Consider the following 21,901-nt stretch of genomic DNA (forward strand, 5'->3'; position numbering starts at 1 on the left):
CAGGCTCCAGGCTCTGAGCCATCAGCCCAGAGCCTGACGCGGGACTCGAACTCCCGGACCGCGAGATCCTGACCTGGCTGAAGTCGGACGCTTAACCGACTGCACCACCCAGGCGCCCCAAGAATTGCCCCAATTTTAAAATCGTAATACAGAGCATATACCATAGGTTTTGAATATCTTAAGTAGAGTTTGTAGCAGCAGCCTGTACAAATGTACAGATGTTTTTGCAGCCAAACATATAAATGTCCAAACTAAGTTGGAAAAAAAAGTACTATAAATAGGTTCATATTAGTTCAGGTCAGTTTGGGTCACCGAATGAAGTTGAGCTTCCCTTTGGGAAGTACCTGTTTTCAAAGCATTTGGGATTAATGTTAGAATTGCAGATAAGGAATTGTTCACATGTATTATTTTATTTTATTTTATTTTTTACTGTTGATGGATGGAGTTTGAATATAATAAAATTTCAAGGTTACTGAAGAGAAAAGATGCTCCTGAGTAAATAAGTGAAAGGCAGAAAGGAAACTTCTCTTTTGAGGGAAATGGATTGGTGCCATTCTATTACTTTTAGTGTGTGTTATCAGCTGAATTGTGTCTCCCCAAAATTCATATGATGAAACCTTAGCTCCATGTACCCTAGAATGTGAAGATAGGGCCATTAAAGAGGTAATTAAGGTAAAATGAAGTCATTAGAGTTGACCCAAACCAATATGATTAGTGTCTTTATAAGAGGAAATTTGAACACACAAAAAACAGTGGGGGATATGAATGCCCAGAGGACAAACCATATAAGGAAAGACCATGCCCTTTGCAAGCCAAGGAGAGAAGTCTCAGAAGAAGCCAAACCTGTCAACACCCTGATCTTGGACTTCTGACTCTAGATAGGTGAGAAATTTTCTATTGTTAAAGCTACCAGGTCTGTGCTACTTCGCTATGGTGGCCTCTGATATAGTACATCATCACAATTGAATTTCAAGCTATTATTCTGACCACAACTGTTATTTTCATGAGTCTGAAGTTCTCTAATCTTTATATTTCAATCTAATTAAAACAATTGTTTATATAATATTTTAATAATACAATGTTTCTTAGAAGCTAAAGAATCCTAAATATATTATTTTATTATAAGGTAACTGTACTTAAAGGTTTTAGATCACATTCTAGGTAACAATGTGATGATCACTGATTAGGGACTGAGGAAAGTCCTGTGATATAATTAAAGGACAACAACGGAACTGAACAGGATTGCTCCATTCCAGTAAGCTGAGTATCCATGTCCAGAGAACTGTCTTAAAGGGACAGATTTCAGCACAGGATATAAACAGAAATTAGACATAATGTCAAATAACTGTCCTCAACTGAAGGAATGACCAAAAGATAGTAAGACATTTGGGGATCTATTTCCAAGTAGAGAAAAGGAAGGCAGTGAAGTTCTTTAGGAAGGAGAAGCAACATGTTCCTGTAGGCTTACAGAATTTTAATACAATCGAACATTTCTATGGGGATTATTTGTTCTACGTGAAAATCTAAAACCAAACAGAAAAGATATTCTCTTACTAAGTTATGATTAAGCATATTTTTTAAATGTTCATTTTCTTCTGTATATTTTTGAGTTGGCAATTGGCTTCTATTTGTAATTAAGAAAGGAATCATAAGAGATCTCCTAATTTATATATGAATAAATACATCTCTGATAAAAGCCGGCTGACTTAATTAGACCATCTGGAGTAGAAATTTTCTTTTGTATCAATTGACACAGATAAAGGTCAAGAAATAACTGTATATTCACAAAAAGCAGCAACAATGCAAAAAGAAATCTCTGATTTTAAGAATGTACTTTCAAAGAAACATATAAGACAGTGAAATAAAACCATAATTAGTTTTTATCTTTTTAACTGAAGGCATTCCCAGAGTTAACTGATTCTAAAAACAATGTATCTTCCTTATAAAAATATATCTAAATTTATATTGATTTGAAAGTCAAAATCCTTCTACTGAAATCCTTCTTAGTCTTTATCTCTTTGTAAAATCCACTTTAAATTAAAAATCCTTACAAATTTCCAAATATTTTTGAAAACAGACTGATAAGCAAAGAAAATATGATGCATTTAAGAACTCTGAAGTCAAAATCTTCATTTATTTTGTGCACATCAATACAAAGCTATCATGTCATAAATCCTGCCTAGTCTCTATTACCTGCTTTACAAGACTTGCTGTTAAATATTTTTTTTACATTTTATTTATTTTTGAGAGAGAGAGAGAGAGAGAGAGAAAGAACACAAGTGTGGGAGGGGCAGAGAGAGAGGGAGACACAGAATCTGAAGCAGGCTCCAGGCTCTGAGCTGTCAGCACAAGAGCCCGATGTAGGGCTCGAACCCACAAACCGTGAGATCGTGACCTGAGCTGAAGTCAGTTATTTAACTGACTGAGCCACCCAGGCACCCCACAAGACTTGCCTTTAAATCATCCTGCATGGACTTTACCACTGTCTAACTATCCTCCACATTTCCCATTCTCTGTATCCTCCTAACTTTCCTATTTACAGACCTACTAAAACTTCGTCAATGCAGTGTTCTTTTTAATTTCAGCAGATCTAATAAACTTAGTTTTGCTTGATCAAAAGGTTTATTTCCTTGTGGTGTTTTGTTAGGTCAACAGTCAAAAATTACAGAGATACACAAGAGGTCTCATTGAAATCCCTGTGCAACCTGACTTAAGCTCCTGTACTTGAAACATGATCCTCTGAGGCCATTGAAGTCTCTCTTTCAGAGGGCTCTCTGAGAGCAACAGTGAGGTAACCCCTGCACTGGTCTAATCTTTAAGTTCTTTTTGTCAATCTCCCAAACACAGAGTTTCTGCCTCCTAGAAATGAGAATATTTTTTAGTAATCATGTGGTTATCTAACTAAAATTGAAAGCTCTTGCCCTATATGAAAATACCTGCCCTTCTACTTATAGCAGGCACAACCTGTGGTCTCTTTTCATGAGTTTCCATTCTGAGTCAATAAGAAGAGGTCCAACTACAAGCACTCATGACTTTAGAAGGTTTTGACATACCAATTTCCTCTAGATAAACTTTACCTCTTGGGTACCCTTTCCAAATTTTATAAGGACTTTCCTCAGTTTAATTTTGTTGGTTCCACTTAGTTTCATTTTGCTTAGAGTTAAGAGAGTTCATCAGGTTCCCTACCAGGGCTTAGGCCAGGTTCTTAAGACGGGAAGTTACCCTGGTAAAATATTCATGTGATCTTCTTAATCTATTTGGCCCTCTAGGTCAAATTCCCCATTACTTTATATTTAAACTCATGTGCATGTGTCTCTAACTGGCATAATTCCATCCAGTACAATCTGAAATTACAGAGTCAATTTTGGGAAACTTTGACAAGGACATAATTATTGGATTTCTGCTTGACAGAATTCTCTGTGCTTCAAATTATTGTTCAAACATGTTGTAAATATTATTTAGTGTGGGTCTCTGTGTTTATATGTAGTAGGTTGCCTATATGTAAGTCCTCCTTCATCCTTCCACAGGGATGTCATGTCTGCTGAGGCTGGCTTCCTTTCACTGTTCTCCTCTCCTCCCACTTTTTTTTTTACTGCTTCTCTTGGGAAATATTGTTTTGTCACTATGTGCATAGTCAAGGAATATCTAATGTAGATAATGAAATATTTCCAAAAGGAGGAGGATACAAATTAAATGGTGTGCACCTCTTTTGGATTTTTTTGCTCATCTGAGATACTACTAAGAATGTGTTCTTTCTTACTGAAGTGGATCTAATAAGCTTAGTTATGCTTAATCAACAAGTTTCTTTTGGACAGTCTCTTGGAATGTCAGTGGTCTATAAGCATGGAAGAGATCTTCCAATTTAAAGATCACCCAGAAAATAGGGAGGATGTGAAAAATAGCTTAGAAAACTTATAGACCTTATCCATTGCTCCCTGCAAACATGGCTAAGTGGAAAAGTTAAATACATTTTTCTGTTATCTATGATATAAAAAGGAAATTAAGAATTTCTCAGATTCAAAAAAAAAAGAATTTCTGAGGTTCAATGATGGATTCCAAGTACATTTTGTTGTCCTATTTGAAATTTGCCATCTCAGAACCAATTCAGAATATAAAATCCTTTAAGTGTCATGTTAGGCCTTGAATCTCTTTGATTTTCACGGTGTAGGCTAGTTCATGTAGAGAGTAAAATCTTCCAAAAACGAGACACTCTGTGTCTGACAGAAGAAAAGATGAAGATCAGAGAATATGAAAAATTAATAGTAATTGTTGCCATTTATTGGGTACTTCCTATGTGGAAGGCACAGCTCAAAGAGCTTAGCACGTATTAACTCATTTTGTCTTCTCAACCACCTTTAAAACAGTAATTATTATTAGGGTCTTGTGTAATTCTTTAAATTAAATTCTTATCAATTTATAAGCACAAAGATCTCTCACCTCCCTTATTGCCTGTCAATTCTGAGAAGGGGAAAAAAGTGAATATTTTATTTTTTACTGAGTCCTTATAGGTCTCTTCATCTCAAAATCAAACTGTAAACCAGTTATATCTCATCAGCAAACTGAACCACTGCATAGTTCTAGCTATAAAAGGAAGAGTTATCATCAGCTTTTATATCTCAAAAAAGAATACAATATTAGCCAATATATAATTCCCTTCCAACATTGTATCACTGAGGGTATCAAAGAATTTCTTATTGTACAAAACTCTACAGCAACCAAGAATGGGACAGGTAAAGTTGAACAAAAGTAGAAACATTCAGTCTCTTCTGCATATTGAACAATAAAGAAAACATGCAAATGGAAGAAAGTTTTGCAGAAAAATTTATTAAAGAAAACTGGTAATCAAGATCTGTTTCTTGGTAAAGATCTGTTATTTGATGCAGAGAGCCACAAAAGAAGTATAGTTATCTTCTATAATTTCAAAATGACATAAAATATTAGATTTTAAGAAAACAATGACACTTCAACAGTTTTTGCTATTCTTATTTCCAAGAACAATACACTTTCTTCAAGTTTAGTTCTATTCTTAGAGATAACATATTTACCTTTATTATTAGTATTAGTATTAGTATTAGTATTAGTATTATTCCATTAAAAAACATTCTCTCCAGTGACCTGCTGGACCTGGAGGAAGTAATACTGAGTTTTCCTAACTTAAGCAATAACCTAGACCTAAGGTGATCTGTTTAATAATTCTAATTAAGTTATATATAGAAAGAAAAATCAAAGGTGACTTTTATTTTGTTCCACTTGATATAATGCTTGTGCTAATATTCCAGGTAGAGAAATTATTTTGAACTATGGAGTAACATTTATCTTATTCTTTGAATTTTCTCCCTTTTAAGTCTCAAATTTAAAATTGACTTTCAGCTTCAAGTAGAAATTTGTAATTTTTCAAGGGATAAACAATACAGTCTATCCAACATATTAGCAAAGGCATAAAATTCACTATTTATTAAAATAAAATAATTATTTTTTAGAAAGATCATATGCTTAAGTGCATCTTATATAAATAGAAAAATCTTAAATTATTATTTTAAATGATTAATGTATTTAAATATAAAGTAGGGTTGTGTAAATAGCATTTAACTAAACATTTAATTTTTAATCTACATTTTCCAAGTTCTCTAATTATGTTTCCTTAAGTATTAGAAGCTCACGTCATCTATAATTCCCTATTTATGGTTTTTGGCAAAAACAAACACAAAACAAAACAAAACAAGATAGAGAATTGGGAATATCATAGTTCAATAGCCAAAGTGAAACATTTTGGACTATAAAACAGGTAGTTTGCAAGACATGCTCATGATTTTTTTGAGAATGACACTTTCATAAATCAGCTATTTTAATAATTTGAAATATCTACTTTTTCCTAACAATGTGTCTATCAGAATCTGTCTGCTTTTTGCAATCCCCTAGCTGGGATTTTTTATATCATGGCCAAATATAATCCACTGAAATATTTTCACACCACAACAGGGAATTTTTCTAGAAAATGGATGCATAGGTCTATAGTATATTTTGGTCATATTCCTAAGGAATGATAGAAATTATCTAAAGTGTTATTTTTTTTCAGATGTTTGAGAAGCGTGTTCATAATCTGTTTTATAAGAGTATAGAACTATTTATTCAAAATCTTCAGGTACATCAATATTAATCTTGTCTTCAGAATTCCAGGTAAAGAATGGCAACATAATCTCTGTTTATTCTGTCATAACTTTGGGAGATCTGAGCTCTGAAAATTATATATATCAAATTATATATATCAAGTGATCCTTGATCATTACATACTTGTGTTTTATCTCCATCACCTCTATGGTTCTGGAATCTCTGTTAACTTCGAACAACACAGTCACATCCAAAAGTTCTATGGTCTCTCATATTAGCTTACCACACTCAGCAAAATGTCTGAAATTAAATGTTTAACTCTGATTTAGATATACAACCATAATAATCAGTTATCTTCATCCATGATATCAAGTCACATGTTATGTGTCTTTAGACTTGTGATATAAGATATCCAGAATATGGATGACTGAGTATTTTTGAGGTAGGATGGAAGTAGAGACAATTTGCCACTAAAAATTAGTGTGTATACACACATATGCACATAGACAAATCCTTAATAAGTTCACAAACAAAAATTGTACCTTGGAATACATAATATCACTTGAAGTAACAAAGTTATATAGTCTTTTAAGAAAACCGATGATAATAACTTGATTTTATCTACATTTAACAGCAAAAGCACTGTATGGTAGAACAGAAATTCCTTGAGAAAAGAGACACATTGATTTATCTGTATGTCACACCCAGTGACTTTTTACCGAGGTTTTTCTATGAGTTACAAGATCTTACTGGTGGCAGGAAGTTCATTTACAATCAGGTAGAAATAGCAGTGAAATAATCACATTTTGTACAGCATTCCACTAATCTCCCTTTTTAAATATCTATTATGATTAGCCCTCTCAGGTTACACACATCATGCATGTATAAATGTGCAAAAATATGAATGTAACTTTTAAAAATACAGTTGATCTCTATTTTCAAATATTTCACAGTAATACAAGTGATTTAGGTGCTACCTGTCTTCATTCCCTCAGGAAAAGTAATTTATATCTTAATCACTTCGCAATTTATATTTTTATACAGCACGTAGTGTTTAAATCTGGCCTTCCTATCTAGTAATTAGCTTTTTAATAGTATTTACCACTTAGCTAAATAGGATATTACTGCCTGCTTCAATCTTCCATGCATGCTCTAACCATTGTCATGATCTCAAATAAGTAAATAGAGCATTTTAAACAACGCTTTTTAAACCTTCTTATAAATATTTGGTAACAGGCCCTTAGTATTATATCCATCAACACCTAGTGGGAGTATCTGTCATTTAAACTAAGATGAATTAATTAATTTTTAGAAGTAATCATTGCTATTAAATCTTCATCAATCACAATAGCATTAGGATAAAGAATTCTAAAAGAATGCTTTGAGTAAGAATTTTCTAAACCCACACATTTCAATTCAACATAATCAGAAGCATACTACACATCTTTGTAAGGCACATATAATAGCACAGTAAATAGGAATCAGTAAGACATATCACATTGCATAAACAAGACAGATCAGGAGACTTTTAACCTAGCCATTGGACTCTGTTTATAGATCACCTACCACTAAGTCTTCACAGAACAGTTTCACAGCATATTTCATCTAATTGTCTGATAACTCTTCCAAATAAAGTTTCTTACCACAGAATATATCGGGCTCTATAAACACGGGGAAGACTAAGGTGACTGTTAGGTTAATTAGAAGTATGCTCAAGTAATCCAGTGCTGCACAGAGATAAAGCGAAGTGGTTGTTTTGAATTTTAATAGTCAGCATTTAGTTTATATTCTGGATTGGTGGCATCAGGTGCCAGAGAGAATACTGGGCTATCATCAATTTGGTAAACTTACCTTCTTCACAACTACTCCACTAACCTCAAGGGGAAGACCCGAATCATGTTGTCCCCTCTATACAGATGTATGTACTACATTGTAGGTCATTACAATTTTGGCTTTCATGCAAATCATAACATAGTTTTAAGAGAAAAAATTTTAAACACATTATCAACATGTTGTTTTACCCATGAGTGCATTTCTAATAAAAATAAAATCAGAGAAAATGAAAAAAAGCAATAAAATTTAATAGTAACTCTTTTCAATAAAAATCAGTCATAAGGCTTTTAAAAATAACATGAGAAATCACCAAAGCTTGATAAGGAAATGCAAAATTTTGCTACCATTTAGCAATGCCATTATTTGTGTGTATGGATTTAAGTTTCCTTCTTTGGACACATAGTTGTTATTGGACCAGGAGGCAACAGGGAGAAGCTGGGTGACTCCAAATCAGATTGCCTTAAAGGCATTGGATCAGCAGAGATAAAGTGTGGCAGCACTGGTTGGGTGCAAACTTTCACTTACGAGGTGATGAGTTAAGTTCTTTCTCTAAGTACATCCATTTTGGTCATGTCTGAATGACAGCAGTTACCCTCCTGAAACTATATGGCTCTGAGGTCTTCCTCCCATGGTACACACCTTTTTTTCCCCCACAGTCTGTCTTACAAATGACCATATACTTATTACTTTGCTTTCCTACAACATGAAAAATATCTAAAGATGTATCTATATGTCACTTTCTCCAGCTCTCCTGCCAATGCGAGCCAGTTATGTGCCTCTCAAAAGAAATAGATTATTCTGGATGGAAAATAGCAAATAAATAGGAAAGAGTCCCTAAATAACAAGTTTACTAGGATCTAAAATGCCAAATACTAAGAACACATAACTGGAATTTAAAACATCAAAGAAAGAAGGGAAAATACTCTGTAGCTTAATACAGAAGAAAGCTCTTTTTACAGAAAGAGAAGCCACAGATGGGGAGGGAGTAATATTTACTATCATTTTTTTGTAAGACAAAAAACTTCACTTTTCCCAAAAAATATTATATAAATATCATTAAAAAATAAACTTACCTTTTGGGCAAAAAGAAAATATTAAATGTTAATATTCCACCCTCCCTCCATCCCCACCAACCCAAATCACAAAGTACAGCATTCACATATTTAGCATGGAAAGAAATTTAATCAAGGTTAAGTCTGCAAGGTTAAGGCAAATCATAATATATATAACATGTGGGATATGGTATTATGTTTGATACTATTAAAAGTTCCCCTCTTTATAAAGCATCTGGGGTAAACAATAATTAAAGAAAGTTTTAAAGTTGTTGTTCTTCCCAAAGCAACTTTCCACTATCTAATAATGCATGCCAGGTTGATAGTGTATGCCAGTGGCCTTGGATAGGAGAGTAAAAAAATCCCAGATGTCATACAACGTTTGCGTTGTTAGAATTTTGCTAATTTCTCAGTGAGGGATTTTAAATATTGCACTGTAATGTTTGTTTAAAAGGCTTTTCTTCCCCATCTAGAGGGTCTTGCTGCTATAAAAATCCATTTTAACAGGAACAATGCTTAGCTAATCAGAGAATCAGTACTCTCTTAGGCTTCAGAGGAACAAGCACAAAGGATACATTTAGAAAAATGTGTAAAATATGACCAGAGTGAATGGGATATATGTACACAAAATTCCTCTCAACACACCCCCATCGCCATCATCATCATCATCAGTCACCATTACCAACCACATCATTGCAACACTGTAACCACTTTTTCTTCTTCCCTCTCCCTCTCTCTAGACTTTCTTACCTCTCTCCCTCCTTGTACTGCCTCCAGTCTTTTCAGGTTCAAACCCTGAAAGAGAGAGGAAAAAAAAAAGTCATGAATAATAATTGGTAATAGTGCAAACATTCTGAAGTAAAATAATTCACTTAACAAAGACAATCTGAATATAGATGAAAATCTCATGCATATGCCAATATTGGTATCTGAGTAAGTCCTCAAATGTGGTACCAATGCATTTCTTGCTAAAGACTAAGATCGTAAGTTAAAATGTAAAGCATTAGTTTTAGTAGCGCTTGCCTCTCCCTTGGTGAAACCACAATGTAAAAGGTTCTGTTCCAAATTGAAGGAGTACATACAGGATTTTCTCTGAGCAGAAGGTGACATAGGCTCATTCAGTCTGGGAATGGGCATTCACATAGCAGCCCAAGGAGGTCACATCTAACAGTCTGTGAGGATTAAGAGGAGAACAGCATGCAATCCTCTAAAAACCAGGCTACTTAAAGTGTGCTGTCTGATACATCATTTCACCTGGGAGCTCATTAGAAATACAGACTATCCAGCGCACCTGGGTGGCTCAGTCGGTTAAGTGTCCAATATCGGCTGGGGTCATGATCTCACAGTTCGTGGGTTTGAGTCCCACATCAGGCTCTGTGCTGACAGCTCAGAGCCTGGAGCCTGCTTCAGATTCTGTGTCTCCCTCTCTCTCTGTTCCTCCCCCACTCACACTCTGTCTTTCTCTCAAAAATAAATAAAGGCTAAAAACATTTTTTTTTAAAAATGCAGACTATCCATGGGCATGTAATGTACAGCATGGTGACTATAGTTAATAATACTGTACTGCATATTTAATGTTGCTAAGAAAGCAAATCTTCATCAATTCCTCATCACAGGAAAAAAAAATTGGAACTATATGGTGTTGGATGTCAACTAGACTTACTGTGATCATTCTGCAGTATACACAAATACTGAATCATCATATTGTGGGTTTGAAATTAACATAATGGTATATATCAATTATACCTTAATAAAAAATGGCTGTTATTATTTTACAAAATGCAAACTTTCAGACTCCACCCAGGGCATGCTGAGCAAGAATATACATTTTAACACACTTTCCAGGTGATTCATATGCATGTAATAATTCGAGAAGTACCTCTCTGAGCTGTCTAGAATCGGTGGGTGAATTAACTGGTATACATTGTGAAGTGGGCTCCAAGGAGTGGTGGGGAAATAAAGCTAAGATACTGGCCAAATTGTGAATTGTTTAAAAAGTAGGAGTGTGGACTTATTTTTTAAGTCAATGTTTACTTTGATAGAGTTTCTGAAGATTGAGGGTAAATTTTTAAAATACCAAATGAGGACTCACATATTCTCATAATTTAGTCTATATCTCCATTTCATTTTTTCTTTCCTTTTAGAAACACTACCGGGGGAAATTGAAAAAATATTAAAAAAATAAAAAACTCCAATAAATATCTCTATTATAAATATTTTTACATGCCTCTAAATTATTTGACAGAGCTTTAGAACTCACAGTTTTCACAATTTTATAATTATCATTAAGAATTTTGACTAAGTCAAAATTTTGCTCAATTTCTGATGAAAATTGAATAGGACATAACCCCAACTATATATTCTACATTATTGCCAACACATTTGGTAAGAAAATTCGCCTACAAGAAATATGTGCTAGACTTAAATATTGCATTTCTAGTCTTATATTTTGGAATTTAAGAAAGATTGCTACTGTTTTGAGGTTTTGTTAAACGGCATTTTGGAAGTGTGATAACTTACTTATTAAATATTCAGTTATAAGGAAATTCATGGCATACATTTTTTTCATTTGGTGACAGCATTTATGTTTAAAAAGTTGATAAAAAGTTTTTAAAATTTTATCTTTCCACATATGAAACTCATTTCTTGAATTGTTTAGACAGATAAACAACAGGATATTAAATATACTAACTTATTCGTAAAAACATGATTACACTATGGACTCTAGAAAAGGCCCTAGAATCAATCTGGCAAATCAGTTATTCTTGTAAATAAATGACAGCCTGAATTCTGCGTGTAGAAAATTACCTACATTTACACAATACATTTTGAAAGGCCTAAAACTCATATAGGGAAAGATATAAAACAAAATATCAACATGGTTCTTAAACCTGGCAGTGTAGGCTAAAAATACATTCTAAGGAGGCATTCATGCTCATACTTTTAGAATATGGGAAATGGTATAATGATATGCTTTTGAATTTGGACTGATAAAGGTTTAAATCTCTGGTTTGCCACCTTTTTCTATGTGCTGACAAATTATATAATATCTCTTAACCTCATTTTTTACTTGAAAAAATAATAACAGAGCAGCTATACCATGTGGTTTGTGTGAAGGTTGAATGAGGAATATGTTTATAGCATATAACTAACAAAGGACCAGGGAAGGTATATCCCAAAATATTTTTCTTCTTTCTCTTCTTTTCCTTCTTCCTCCTCTTATTCTAATTTGTATTATCATTATCATGTACATAACATGTCTAAATATGAGACCAACTTGAGCAAAATGCCTCTGTTTCATGCCTTTTATTTGAAGAATCTAAAATATCTGGAAAATATTTATAAACAACAACGATGAGAATGTTTATATTGACTAAGCACAAGTAAAAATGTTCTCTATGCACACTTTCTCAATTGGCACTCATGACCACCTTTTGAGGTAGCTAGGACTTTCTTAAAATTGTGAGGAAAAATTTGCCACTAGTTCTTCAACCAATTTTGCTGTTTCCCACTTCCACTGCCATCTAATTCTGGTACTCAAAATATTAAATGGCTTGTTATTGTCTTACAAGCTGCTGACACTTGACTTTTTTTATTTTTTAAAGTTTACTTATTTATCTATTTGGAGAAAGAGAGTGAGCACATGAGTGGGATAGAAGCAGAGAGAGGAGAGAAAGAGAATCCCAAGCAGGCTCTGCACTGTGCAGAGACCGATGTGGGGCTCAAACTCACAAACTGTGAGATCATGACCTGAGCTGAAATCAGGAGTTGGACACTTAACTGACTGAGCCACCCAGGTGCCCTGACACTTTGTTTAAAAGTTTCTCCCTTCTCTTGAGAATCTGATGGCCTCATTTTGTATATTTTCTATATACTACATACTATATATATATATATATATATATATATATATATATATATATATACATACTATATACTATATTTTCTAGATACTACATCTTCAAGGTCACTGATATTTTCTTCTGTCTAATCTATTTATCTCATTCAGTGAAATTTTTACTTCAGCTATCTTGATTTTAATCTCTAGAAATTCAATTTGAATATACTTTTCTGTCATCATATTCATATTTTAAATCCTTTATTTATTTATTTATTTATTTATTTATTTATTGAGAGAGAGAGAGAGAGAGAGAGAGAGAGAGAGAGAGAGAGAGAGAACATGAGCAGAAAAGGGGCAGAGGGAGAGGGAGAATCTCCACACTGGGCCCATAGCGGGGCTTGATCTCATGATCCGGGCCAAAATTGAGTTGGTGGCTTAACTGACTGAGCCACTCAGGCACCCTGAAATATATATATTTTTAATAGTGTTTTGAATTTCTCTTCTTTGATTCTATCAACTATCATTTCCAGGTGGATTTCTATTGACTGAATTTTCTCCTAATTATGAGTCATATTTTCCTATTTCTTCTGATGTCCAGTAAATTTTTACTGGTTGCCAGACATTGTGATTTTTATTTTGTTTAATGCTAGATTTTATTACCTTAGAAGGAGTTAGAATTGATTCTGGCAAATGGTTAAGTTACTTGTGGGTCATACTGATCCTCCTGAGGCTTGTTAAAAAAAAAAATTAGAATGGGTCTGAAGAAGTGGTTAGAGTTACTTATTCTTATTACTAGAGCTTGACCATTTGTGCTCTCCACTGAATATCCATGAAGATTCCCAGAACTGTGAAATCTCTGGGAATTTATTTACTTAAATTTCTCTGTCAATTATTCCTTTTCAGCAGTTGTTCTTTGCCTGGCCTTGTAAAATTTCACTCTGCATTTGTAAAGATCACTATTCAAACAAAATTCTCAGGGGTACACCAATATAGATTTCCAGAGTTTTATCTCTGTGTTTTCCCCTCCTTTCTTGTAATCTGTCCCACAAATTCTAGCTGTCTTATTCTCTGCAAACTCAGATATTTGTCTCCTCAGCTACAAAATGTAAGGATCCTGAAATTCTCTCCAGGCTCTCTCCAGGAACCATGGTCCAAACATTGCCTCCAGGCTGAAATCTAAGTATTGTAGGCACTCTTGATTTGTTTCCCTTCTCTCAGGCATTACAGTGCTTCTCTCTCTATTTTTTAATGTGTGAGAATTTTAATATATGTTTTGTTCATATGTCTAACTATTATAGCAAGTCACATAGTCATTACGCTCTCACAAATAGAAGCGGAAGTCAAGGTGTGTATTTTAAACTTATTTTTTCAAAGGAGAAAATCTAAAGTTTCAAAATTTGAATTATATGATCTGAATATAGAGCTAGTATGTACAAAAGCAAAACTTAATTCAATATTTTAAGAGCCCAGATACCTAGTTCATCCATTCATCCTTAGTCAAGTTTCTTTAAATTCATAGCACTCAAATGTTTAATATGTTGTATACTCAAGAACTCAAATTTATTATAACATGGATCTCATGCAGGAGTCATGATGAATCTTCAAGGCAATGCAGTGATTGAGAGGAGTTGGGTGTCAGGACATTAAGAAAAAGCACACCTGTTTGGATGGAATAGGGGCTGGAGGGTAAGCTCTCCAGCATAGATATGGTATATCGTGTAAACTATGTAAAAAGATTGGTCATAACTTAAGCACTGACTTATTGAAAGAACTTCAATCTTAAGATCAAAGAAGTGAGTCAGAGAATCTGATGCCAAGAATTTGGGAGCCACATGGGCAAGGAAAAATGATCTAAAAGGACTCTCTATATATTTACAGAGCCTCAGGTAATATTGTGTCTCAATAAAGGACTCAAATGATCTAGAGTATAATGAGATTCACTAAAAATTCTCTAAGTATGATCTGGGAGATATGATTCCCTAAGGGATGACAGAAATTGGTCTGAGTACCAAAGTAAGTCTAAGTCACCTGACCTTTAAGTCAGGTCAGTGTGGAGCTTGATGCAGGATTCCATCTCACGATCCTGAAATCATGACCTGAGGTGAAACCAAGAGTCAATAAACCGACTAATCCACTCAGGTGCTCCAAGATACTGCCTTTTTTGATATTAGCCAAATTAAAGACTATTAGTACAGTTATAAAAAAAATAATTATTATTTTGGGGGTGTTCTCTTTGTGCCAAGCACTGCTCCAACTGTTTGACCTGGGTGATTCAATTTTTACAATAATCTTATTATATATTACAACCAAATCATTTATCCCACTTTGAGCTAAAATGATCTTTGAGTTGTTCTACTCTGTTTTCGGACTGATTTCCTGAGACAAAATATGTGCCACTGTAGTTCTTGCTATTGTTGACTTCGTTTTGCAGCTATGGTTTACAGCCCCAAAGAATGACAAGAGTGTGAGTAAAATAATTCTGGCTTCTCTGCTTCTTATCACGATATTTCTTCATCTTAAACAGGAACACATTTTAAGGAAAAAATAACACTTTGGAAGATGAGGAAAATGTTAACTCTAGATTTCGGTTTAACCTACCAAGAAAATTATGTGGGGATGGGAAGAAATGGGAGTTGTACAGGATGATCTCTGCTGAACTTTAAAATCTACTATCTGCACTGTTTGAATTTTAAGACGGGCAGATTGATTCTCTTACAGATTCTAGCTATGTATCTTTTGATCTTGTATGGCTTCTCAGTGAGACTGATGAAACTACTCAAGAAGTAAAGAAATTCAGGTGAATTTGAACACAACTTGATACATCTATTGTCAATCGTATCTGGTTCCTAAATTCTGGTTTTCTTAATTTGGGTATCCGCTTTTTCATCTATCAGCTTGCTGCAGGGACTGAAATTCAGTGTCAAGTTTCAATTACATTGCTGATAAAAAAAAAAATCTTAAGTTGCATGTATGGATTTCTAACCTTAGCCTTACTTAGGATTCATTTTGTAAGTGATAGTATTGATTGAGATTTGTGACTCATCATAGGTTTACAGAATAGACTTAGATATTCAGACACTTTCCCACGGCTGCTGAACCTACTTAAAAACTGCAAGAATTCACTCATGCATATAATGTCCACTCTTCCTTTAAAGTTAATGAACATAGTTTTAAAATACTTTGTAGTTCTTTTATACCTCTCTTAGCCCTTATATTATTTTTTTAATGTTTAGTTATTTTTGAGAGAGAGACAGAGACAGAGGGACAGAGACAGAGACAGAGCATGAGTGGGGGAGCAAAAGAGAGAGAGGGAAACACAGAATATGAAGCAGACTCTGGGCTCTGAGCTGTCAGCCCAGAGCCTGCCGTGGGGCCTGAAATCACGAACCACAAGATTACGACCTGAGCTGAAGTCAGACCCTCAACCGACTGAGCCACCCAGGCACCCCTCTCTTTGCCCTTATATTAGAAATTTTTTAAAACTACATTGAAATTGTAAGTCAGAGATTTGTAGTGCACCTGTTTGAAATTTTACAGAAGTACCAGGATATGGGCTAAAATCTATCCAAGGACCAAAAACAACCAAGTGTCAAAATGTGTTAAACTTTGTTTTCCTTTTTTTTTTTCTTTTCAACGTGAGTCATTCTAATCATCTTTGAAATGCTATGCCTTGATATTTGTAATCAATTCACTGGAAGCTTTGAGTTGCTCTTCATCTCCCTTTTGAAAAACTGAGATACGTCATTAGTTTCAGAGACTTCACTATTCTTCTTTGCTAAAGTTCTGACATTTTAAAAATGGAAAACCATCCTAGATTTCCTAAGTAATAATGTAACTACACAATAGGATATTTTTTAATGAACACATAAGCATATAAACAACAATAGTATGCATTTATTGAATTCTTACTAGAAGACAGGCACTACACTAAGCACTTTACAGTACTATTTTTTATTACTCACCATAATTTATTCCTCACCATTATACTATGTTTCAAGTGCCATTATTAATTCCCATTTTTGTCACAGAATAATTGAGGAAGAGAGTTTAGTTAACTTGTCTAAGAATACACAGCTAGGAGGAGGTGTAGTATTGAACCCAGAGTATATGACTACAGAGTTTCTTTTGCAGCCACTACACGTACTACCTCTAGGAGTACCTATCACTTTATGTTTTATGTGTATTGAGATGAATATCTAAAATGAATTAAATAAATATATGTGTAATAAATGAAAAGTTGAGTAACACCTTGGATGAGTAAGGCTGATTCTGGAATTATATTAAAGTTCACTTAAAGCATGTCAATTTTATATATTGAAGAAATAAATCCAAGATAATTTCTTGGTTTTGAATTCATTTAGGTTTGGCAATAACTGTGAAAAAAAAAGTTAAAGTAAATGAGACTGGATTCCAGAGTTCCTGATTTCTTGGAAAGAAATGTAAAAATCAATTGAAACATTTCCTGGGGCAGACAAAGATTAAAAGAAAATTAATGTAACTATGTGAGCACAAATAACATTTCATAGAATTTGTCTGTGATTATCATTGCTCCAGGCTAACTAAAATATTAAACAAGTATAGCACTTTCATGCCTCCAGTTTTCTAGCAGTGCTCATCTTGGTATAGCACATAAGTTAAATTTCCCCTGCTCCAGGGAATATAAGGATATTTTATGAGTAGATACAATGAAGTTGGCCCTAAAAATGGAGTACTTCCATTGTTTCTGATGTTCGTAACTTGGTGGTCATTTGTGATAAAGATGTCCTTCCATTTCAGATATGAGAAGAATCAAGAACATATAACCTCTGTTAAGACTTTATGTAATGTTATTTCTGACAACTTATATTTGTTAATCTAATTATTTTTTTAAGTTTATTTATTTTGAGAGAGAGAGAGAGAATGAGTGAGAGAGGGGCAGAGAGAGAAGGAGAGAGAATCCCAAGCAGGCTTCACACTGTCAGTGCAGACCCTGACAAGTGGCTCGAACTCTTGAACTGAGAGATCATGACCTGAGCCAAAATCAAGAGTCAGACGCTTAACCAAGTGAGCCACCCAGGCACCCCTGTTAATCTAATTTTAAATAGGAAGTTAAAGATGTGTGTTTCAGAAAACAAGTAACCCTAAATATTTTCAGTGAAAGGTGAATGCTTTAGAATTCTCTCATGGTGGTAGCATCAGTCCAACTGTGAATTTAAACAGCTATGGACAGGATTAGTACTTGATTTGTAGAATACAGAATCATGAAAAATTTGAAAAATCATTCCTTGATTATACTAAGCTATTTACATCATTAACCTGTCTACTAGGCTGCCTTTAAAAAAAAGAATGTATTGAGGTACTTCAAAAGAGAGGATTAATAGCTAAGATATGGTTATCTATCTATCTATCTATCTATCTATCTATCTATCTATCATCTATCATTTCTGATCCCATCTCTTCCGAATCCCCATTCCTATCACTCCGTTATAGAAAATGGCTCTAATGTAGTCCTTGAACAATGTCAGATGGTCTTCTACATTAGATGCTTATCCCAGCTGGGATGCCCCTCGTCTAGGGATCTGCATGATCAACTCCCACAGCTTCTCGTCTTTGTTTACATTTTACCTGATCAGTGAGGTCTACTTTTATAATCCTATTTAATATTATAGTTTACTCTCTAGTTCACCTCCAGGGATGCTTAAAATCTATTAACACACTGTATACATTTACTATTAATGTGTATCATCTATCTTTCCACATTAGAATTTAAGTGACACAAAGACAGGGATTTCTGTTACTATGTTTTCTAACTTATCCCAATTGCCCAAACAGTGCCTGGAGCATGGTAAGTGCTAAAAGTTTGTTGAAAACATAGAATATTTCCTTTTCTATTCATTCATGTCTCTAAAGAGTTCCACTCAATCTGTACCATATTACTTTATATTTGTAAATTTTATAAGTGGTACTTGCCTTAATGATCTATCAGATAAAATAAATTCATTTATTCCTGTTCAAGTTAAATCAACATCAACTTAAATTTTTATTTATAATATTAAGATTTTCAGCATTTTCTATCACACTATCTTTTGACAATACCAAAGTGTGCCATCATGTTTTTCTTTTATTTTTTTTATTTTTTTTTAATGTTTATTTATTTGTGGGAGAGAGACAGACAGACAGTGTGAGCGGGGGAGGGGCAGAGAGAGAGGCAGACACAGAATCTGAAGCAGGCTCCAGGCTCTGATCTGTCAGCACAGAGCCCAACGCGGGGCTTGAACTCACAAACCGAACCGTGAGATCATGCCCCGAGCCAAAGTCAGACACTTAACCGACTGAGCCACCCAGGCGCCCCTTCTTTTATTTATTTATTTTTTAACATTTACTCGTTTTTTTGAGAAAAAGAGACAGCGTGAGCTGGGGAAGGACAGAGAGAGAGGGAGACACAGAATCTGAAGCAGGCTCCAGGCTCTGAGCTGTCAGCACAGAACTGGAGGTGGGTCTAGAACTCAAGAACTGTAGGATGACCTGAGCCAAAGTCCCACGCTTAACTGACTGAGCCACCCACAGGCCCCTTTTCTTTCAAATGCGTAGGCAATAATCAGCGACAAAGATCTTATAAGAAAAAAAAAATGTTGATTTCAAAATATATCTTCGAGCACAATTCTCAGCTAGACAGTGTCCCTTTTCTACCAAGATGACAATGACTATTTCAGGATGAAAATTAAACTAGCATATTCAAATTTAGAAATAGAAACTGAATTCAATTAAAATAAATATCATAGATTACAGGAATCTATCACAAGACCTAGAGTAATTATTCAGTTTTATCATAATTTAAAAAAACTTAAGAAGGTTTAGTCAGAAAGATTGAATCTATATTATGAATGAATCTATATTATGAAAAGAAGTCTACCCTTTACAAAATTGAGAATACCAGTTTACAAAAGGGCCAAGTTCCATACGATTATATGTAATAAATTCTAAATGACATTCAAAGGGCTTCCGATCCTATCACCACTGACACTGTGGATTCCTTCTTGAGTACAATATCTTGATAAAAATCCAAGAGAAGCTGAAAAATGCTTTCATTTAACTTGTTCTTCCAACTTCTTGACCTCTCCACATTCTGTTCATCCTCCTTCCTGTGTCACCAACACTTTTCCACTCTGGCAGTCGGCATTAAGATGTATTTTCATTTGTCAGTGTCACTATTATTTACAGAAATCAAATCAGCATCTCAGTTCTTCAAAGTAATGAGTCTTTATGAATTCTATTTGCAAAGGGGCTCTGTGTTTCTCAGTCTACTTGTTAGGTGGACCCCTCAATCCTGCCCTCTTTTTGCTGTGTCTGCAGGTTCTGTGCCCAACAGTCTCTGTATAGTGCTTCTGTGTTCTCTTCCTTACTGATGTAATAGGAAAAAATTATATAATTTTCTTTTAAATGTTTATTTTGGTAAAGAGACAGAGCGCATGCACACATGAACAGGGGAGGGGCAGAGAGAGAGAGAGAGAGAGAGAGAGAGAGAAATCCTAAGCAGGCTCCTTTCTGTCTGTGCAGAGCTTGATGCACAGCGTAATCCCATGAACCATGAGATCACGACCTGAGCTGAAATCAAGAGGTGGCTGCTTAAGTGACTGAACCACCTACGCTCTATAACAGTTATTTTTTCTTCACTTTTTCTTTCATTAATTAATTAATTAATTTTAGTTTTATTTATTTTTGAGAGAGAGAGAGAGAGAACACAAGTAGGAGAGAGGCAGAGAAAGAAGGAGACAGAGAATCCCAAGCAGGTTCCACACTGTCAGAACAGAGTCTGATGAGGGGATTGAACTCATGAACCACGAGACATGACCTGAGCTGAAATCAAGAGTCGGCCATTTAACCGACTGAGCCACCCAGGAATGCCTATTTATTTATTTTATTTAAATACAAGTTAGTTGCCCCAATAGGTTTTTTTTTTAATTTTTATTCATTTTTGAGAAAGAGACAGAACATTAGTTGGGGAGGGGCAGAGAGAGAGAGAGGGAGACACAGAATCCGAAGCAGGCTCCAGGCTCTGAGCTGGCAGCACAGACCCTGACATGGGGATGAAACTCACGGTCTTTGAGATTATGACCTGAGCTGAAGTCTAACGCTTAACCGACTGAGCCACCCAGGCGCCCCCCATAATAGGTATTTTCAAATGTTAAGTGTACATGATGAAATATTTGGATAAAATGTATATTTATTTTTATGTTTACCTTATATTTATATTATATGCTTTTTGCTTCTGGGAAAAGAAGTCTACCCTTTACAAAAAGAAACCACCATTGTACCAAAACACAGCATGTATTATATCTGAGGTTTACTACTAATAAACATCATTAAGGGTTGCTACAGCTTAAGGGCTTTAACTCTTTATGCATTTTATAATGACAGTATGGGTTACATGTGTGTGAGCATCAACCATATGCCAGACTCTCTTCTAGGCTCTGGGGAAATAGGCATGAACAAAGCAGACAAGAATTCTTATCCTTGTAAAGTTTAAAATCGAGTGATTTTATTACTTTGTGTTAATATATTTACATGTGAGTGTGTGTGCATAGACATAATATCATTTTCTGCTATTTCACTAAAAAAATAGTGCATTGGGTTCCAGCTTCCATTTATATGACAAGATAATATATTTAAAGAATTTTTCCTCTATTATCAGATTTGGAGTGCAGAGAGCAATGACAGGGTTCAACTGATTTCTACCAGAGCAAGATCTGTAAGGAGATATTTTTAACTGCTTCTTCTGATCTTGTGTTACCAACTTTTTACATGGGCATATTTTTAGGCACTTAAAAAAATGCAAGCAAACAATTAGTAATAGGATATCCACATGCATTTATTTGGTTTGCAAAATCAACAAAATGTGTAAAGTGTTTCTCCTGTTAATTACTTGCCTTTCAGATATTGTATTGAATACTGTGGCTTGCACACATTTTAAATGAAACAGGTTATGTCTTTTATTATTTATTTGTTTGTTTTAGCTAAGCAAACAAATGTTCTAGAAAGCACACCCTAAGACCTCTAATTCCCAAGGCTTATAGGTACAGCGACATTT

The 21,901-nt window shown here is 34.5% G+C and overlaps 1 protein-coding gene across 6 annotated transcripts in view; it reads right to left on the bottom strand.

The window, feature by feature from the left end:
* CCSER1 (coiled-coil serine rich protein 1) overlaps window positions 1–21,901 on the bottom strand; it is a 1,258,994-nt gene that overhangs the window by 421,045 nt on the left and 816,048 nt on the right. For all 6 annotated transcript variants that reach the window (XR_008295692.1, XM_053216127.1, XM_053216129.1 and 3 more), the window contains one exon: window positions 9,744–9,788. Coding sequence is in view for 5 of the 6 variants with exons in the window: in XM_053216127.1 (XP_053072102.1) it covers window positions 9,744–9,788 (45 nt within the window). In the remaining variant the exon portion in view is untranslated. The remainder of the gene's footprint in view (window positions 1–9,743; window positions 9,789–21,901) is intronic.

This window comes from Acinonyx jubatus, chromosome B1 (genome assembly GCF_027475565.1).
Source record: "Acinonyx jubatus isolate Ajub_Pintada_27869175 chromosome B1, VMU_Ajub_asm_v1.0, whole genome shotgun sequence".
NCBI lineage: Eukaryota > Metazoa > Chordata > Mammalia > Carnivora > Felidae > Acinonyx > Acinonyx jubatus.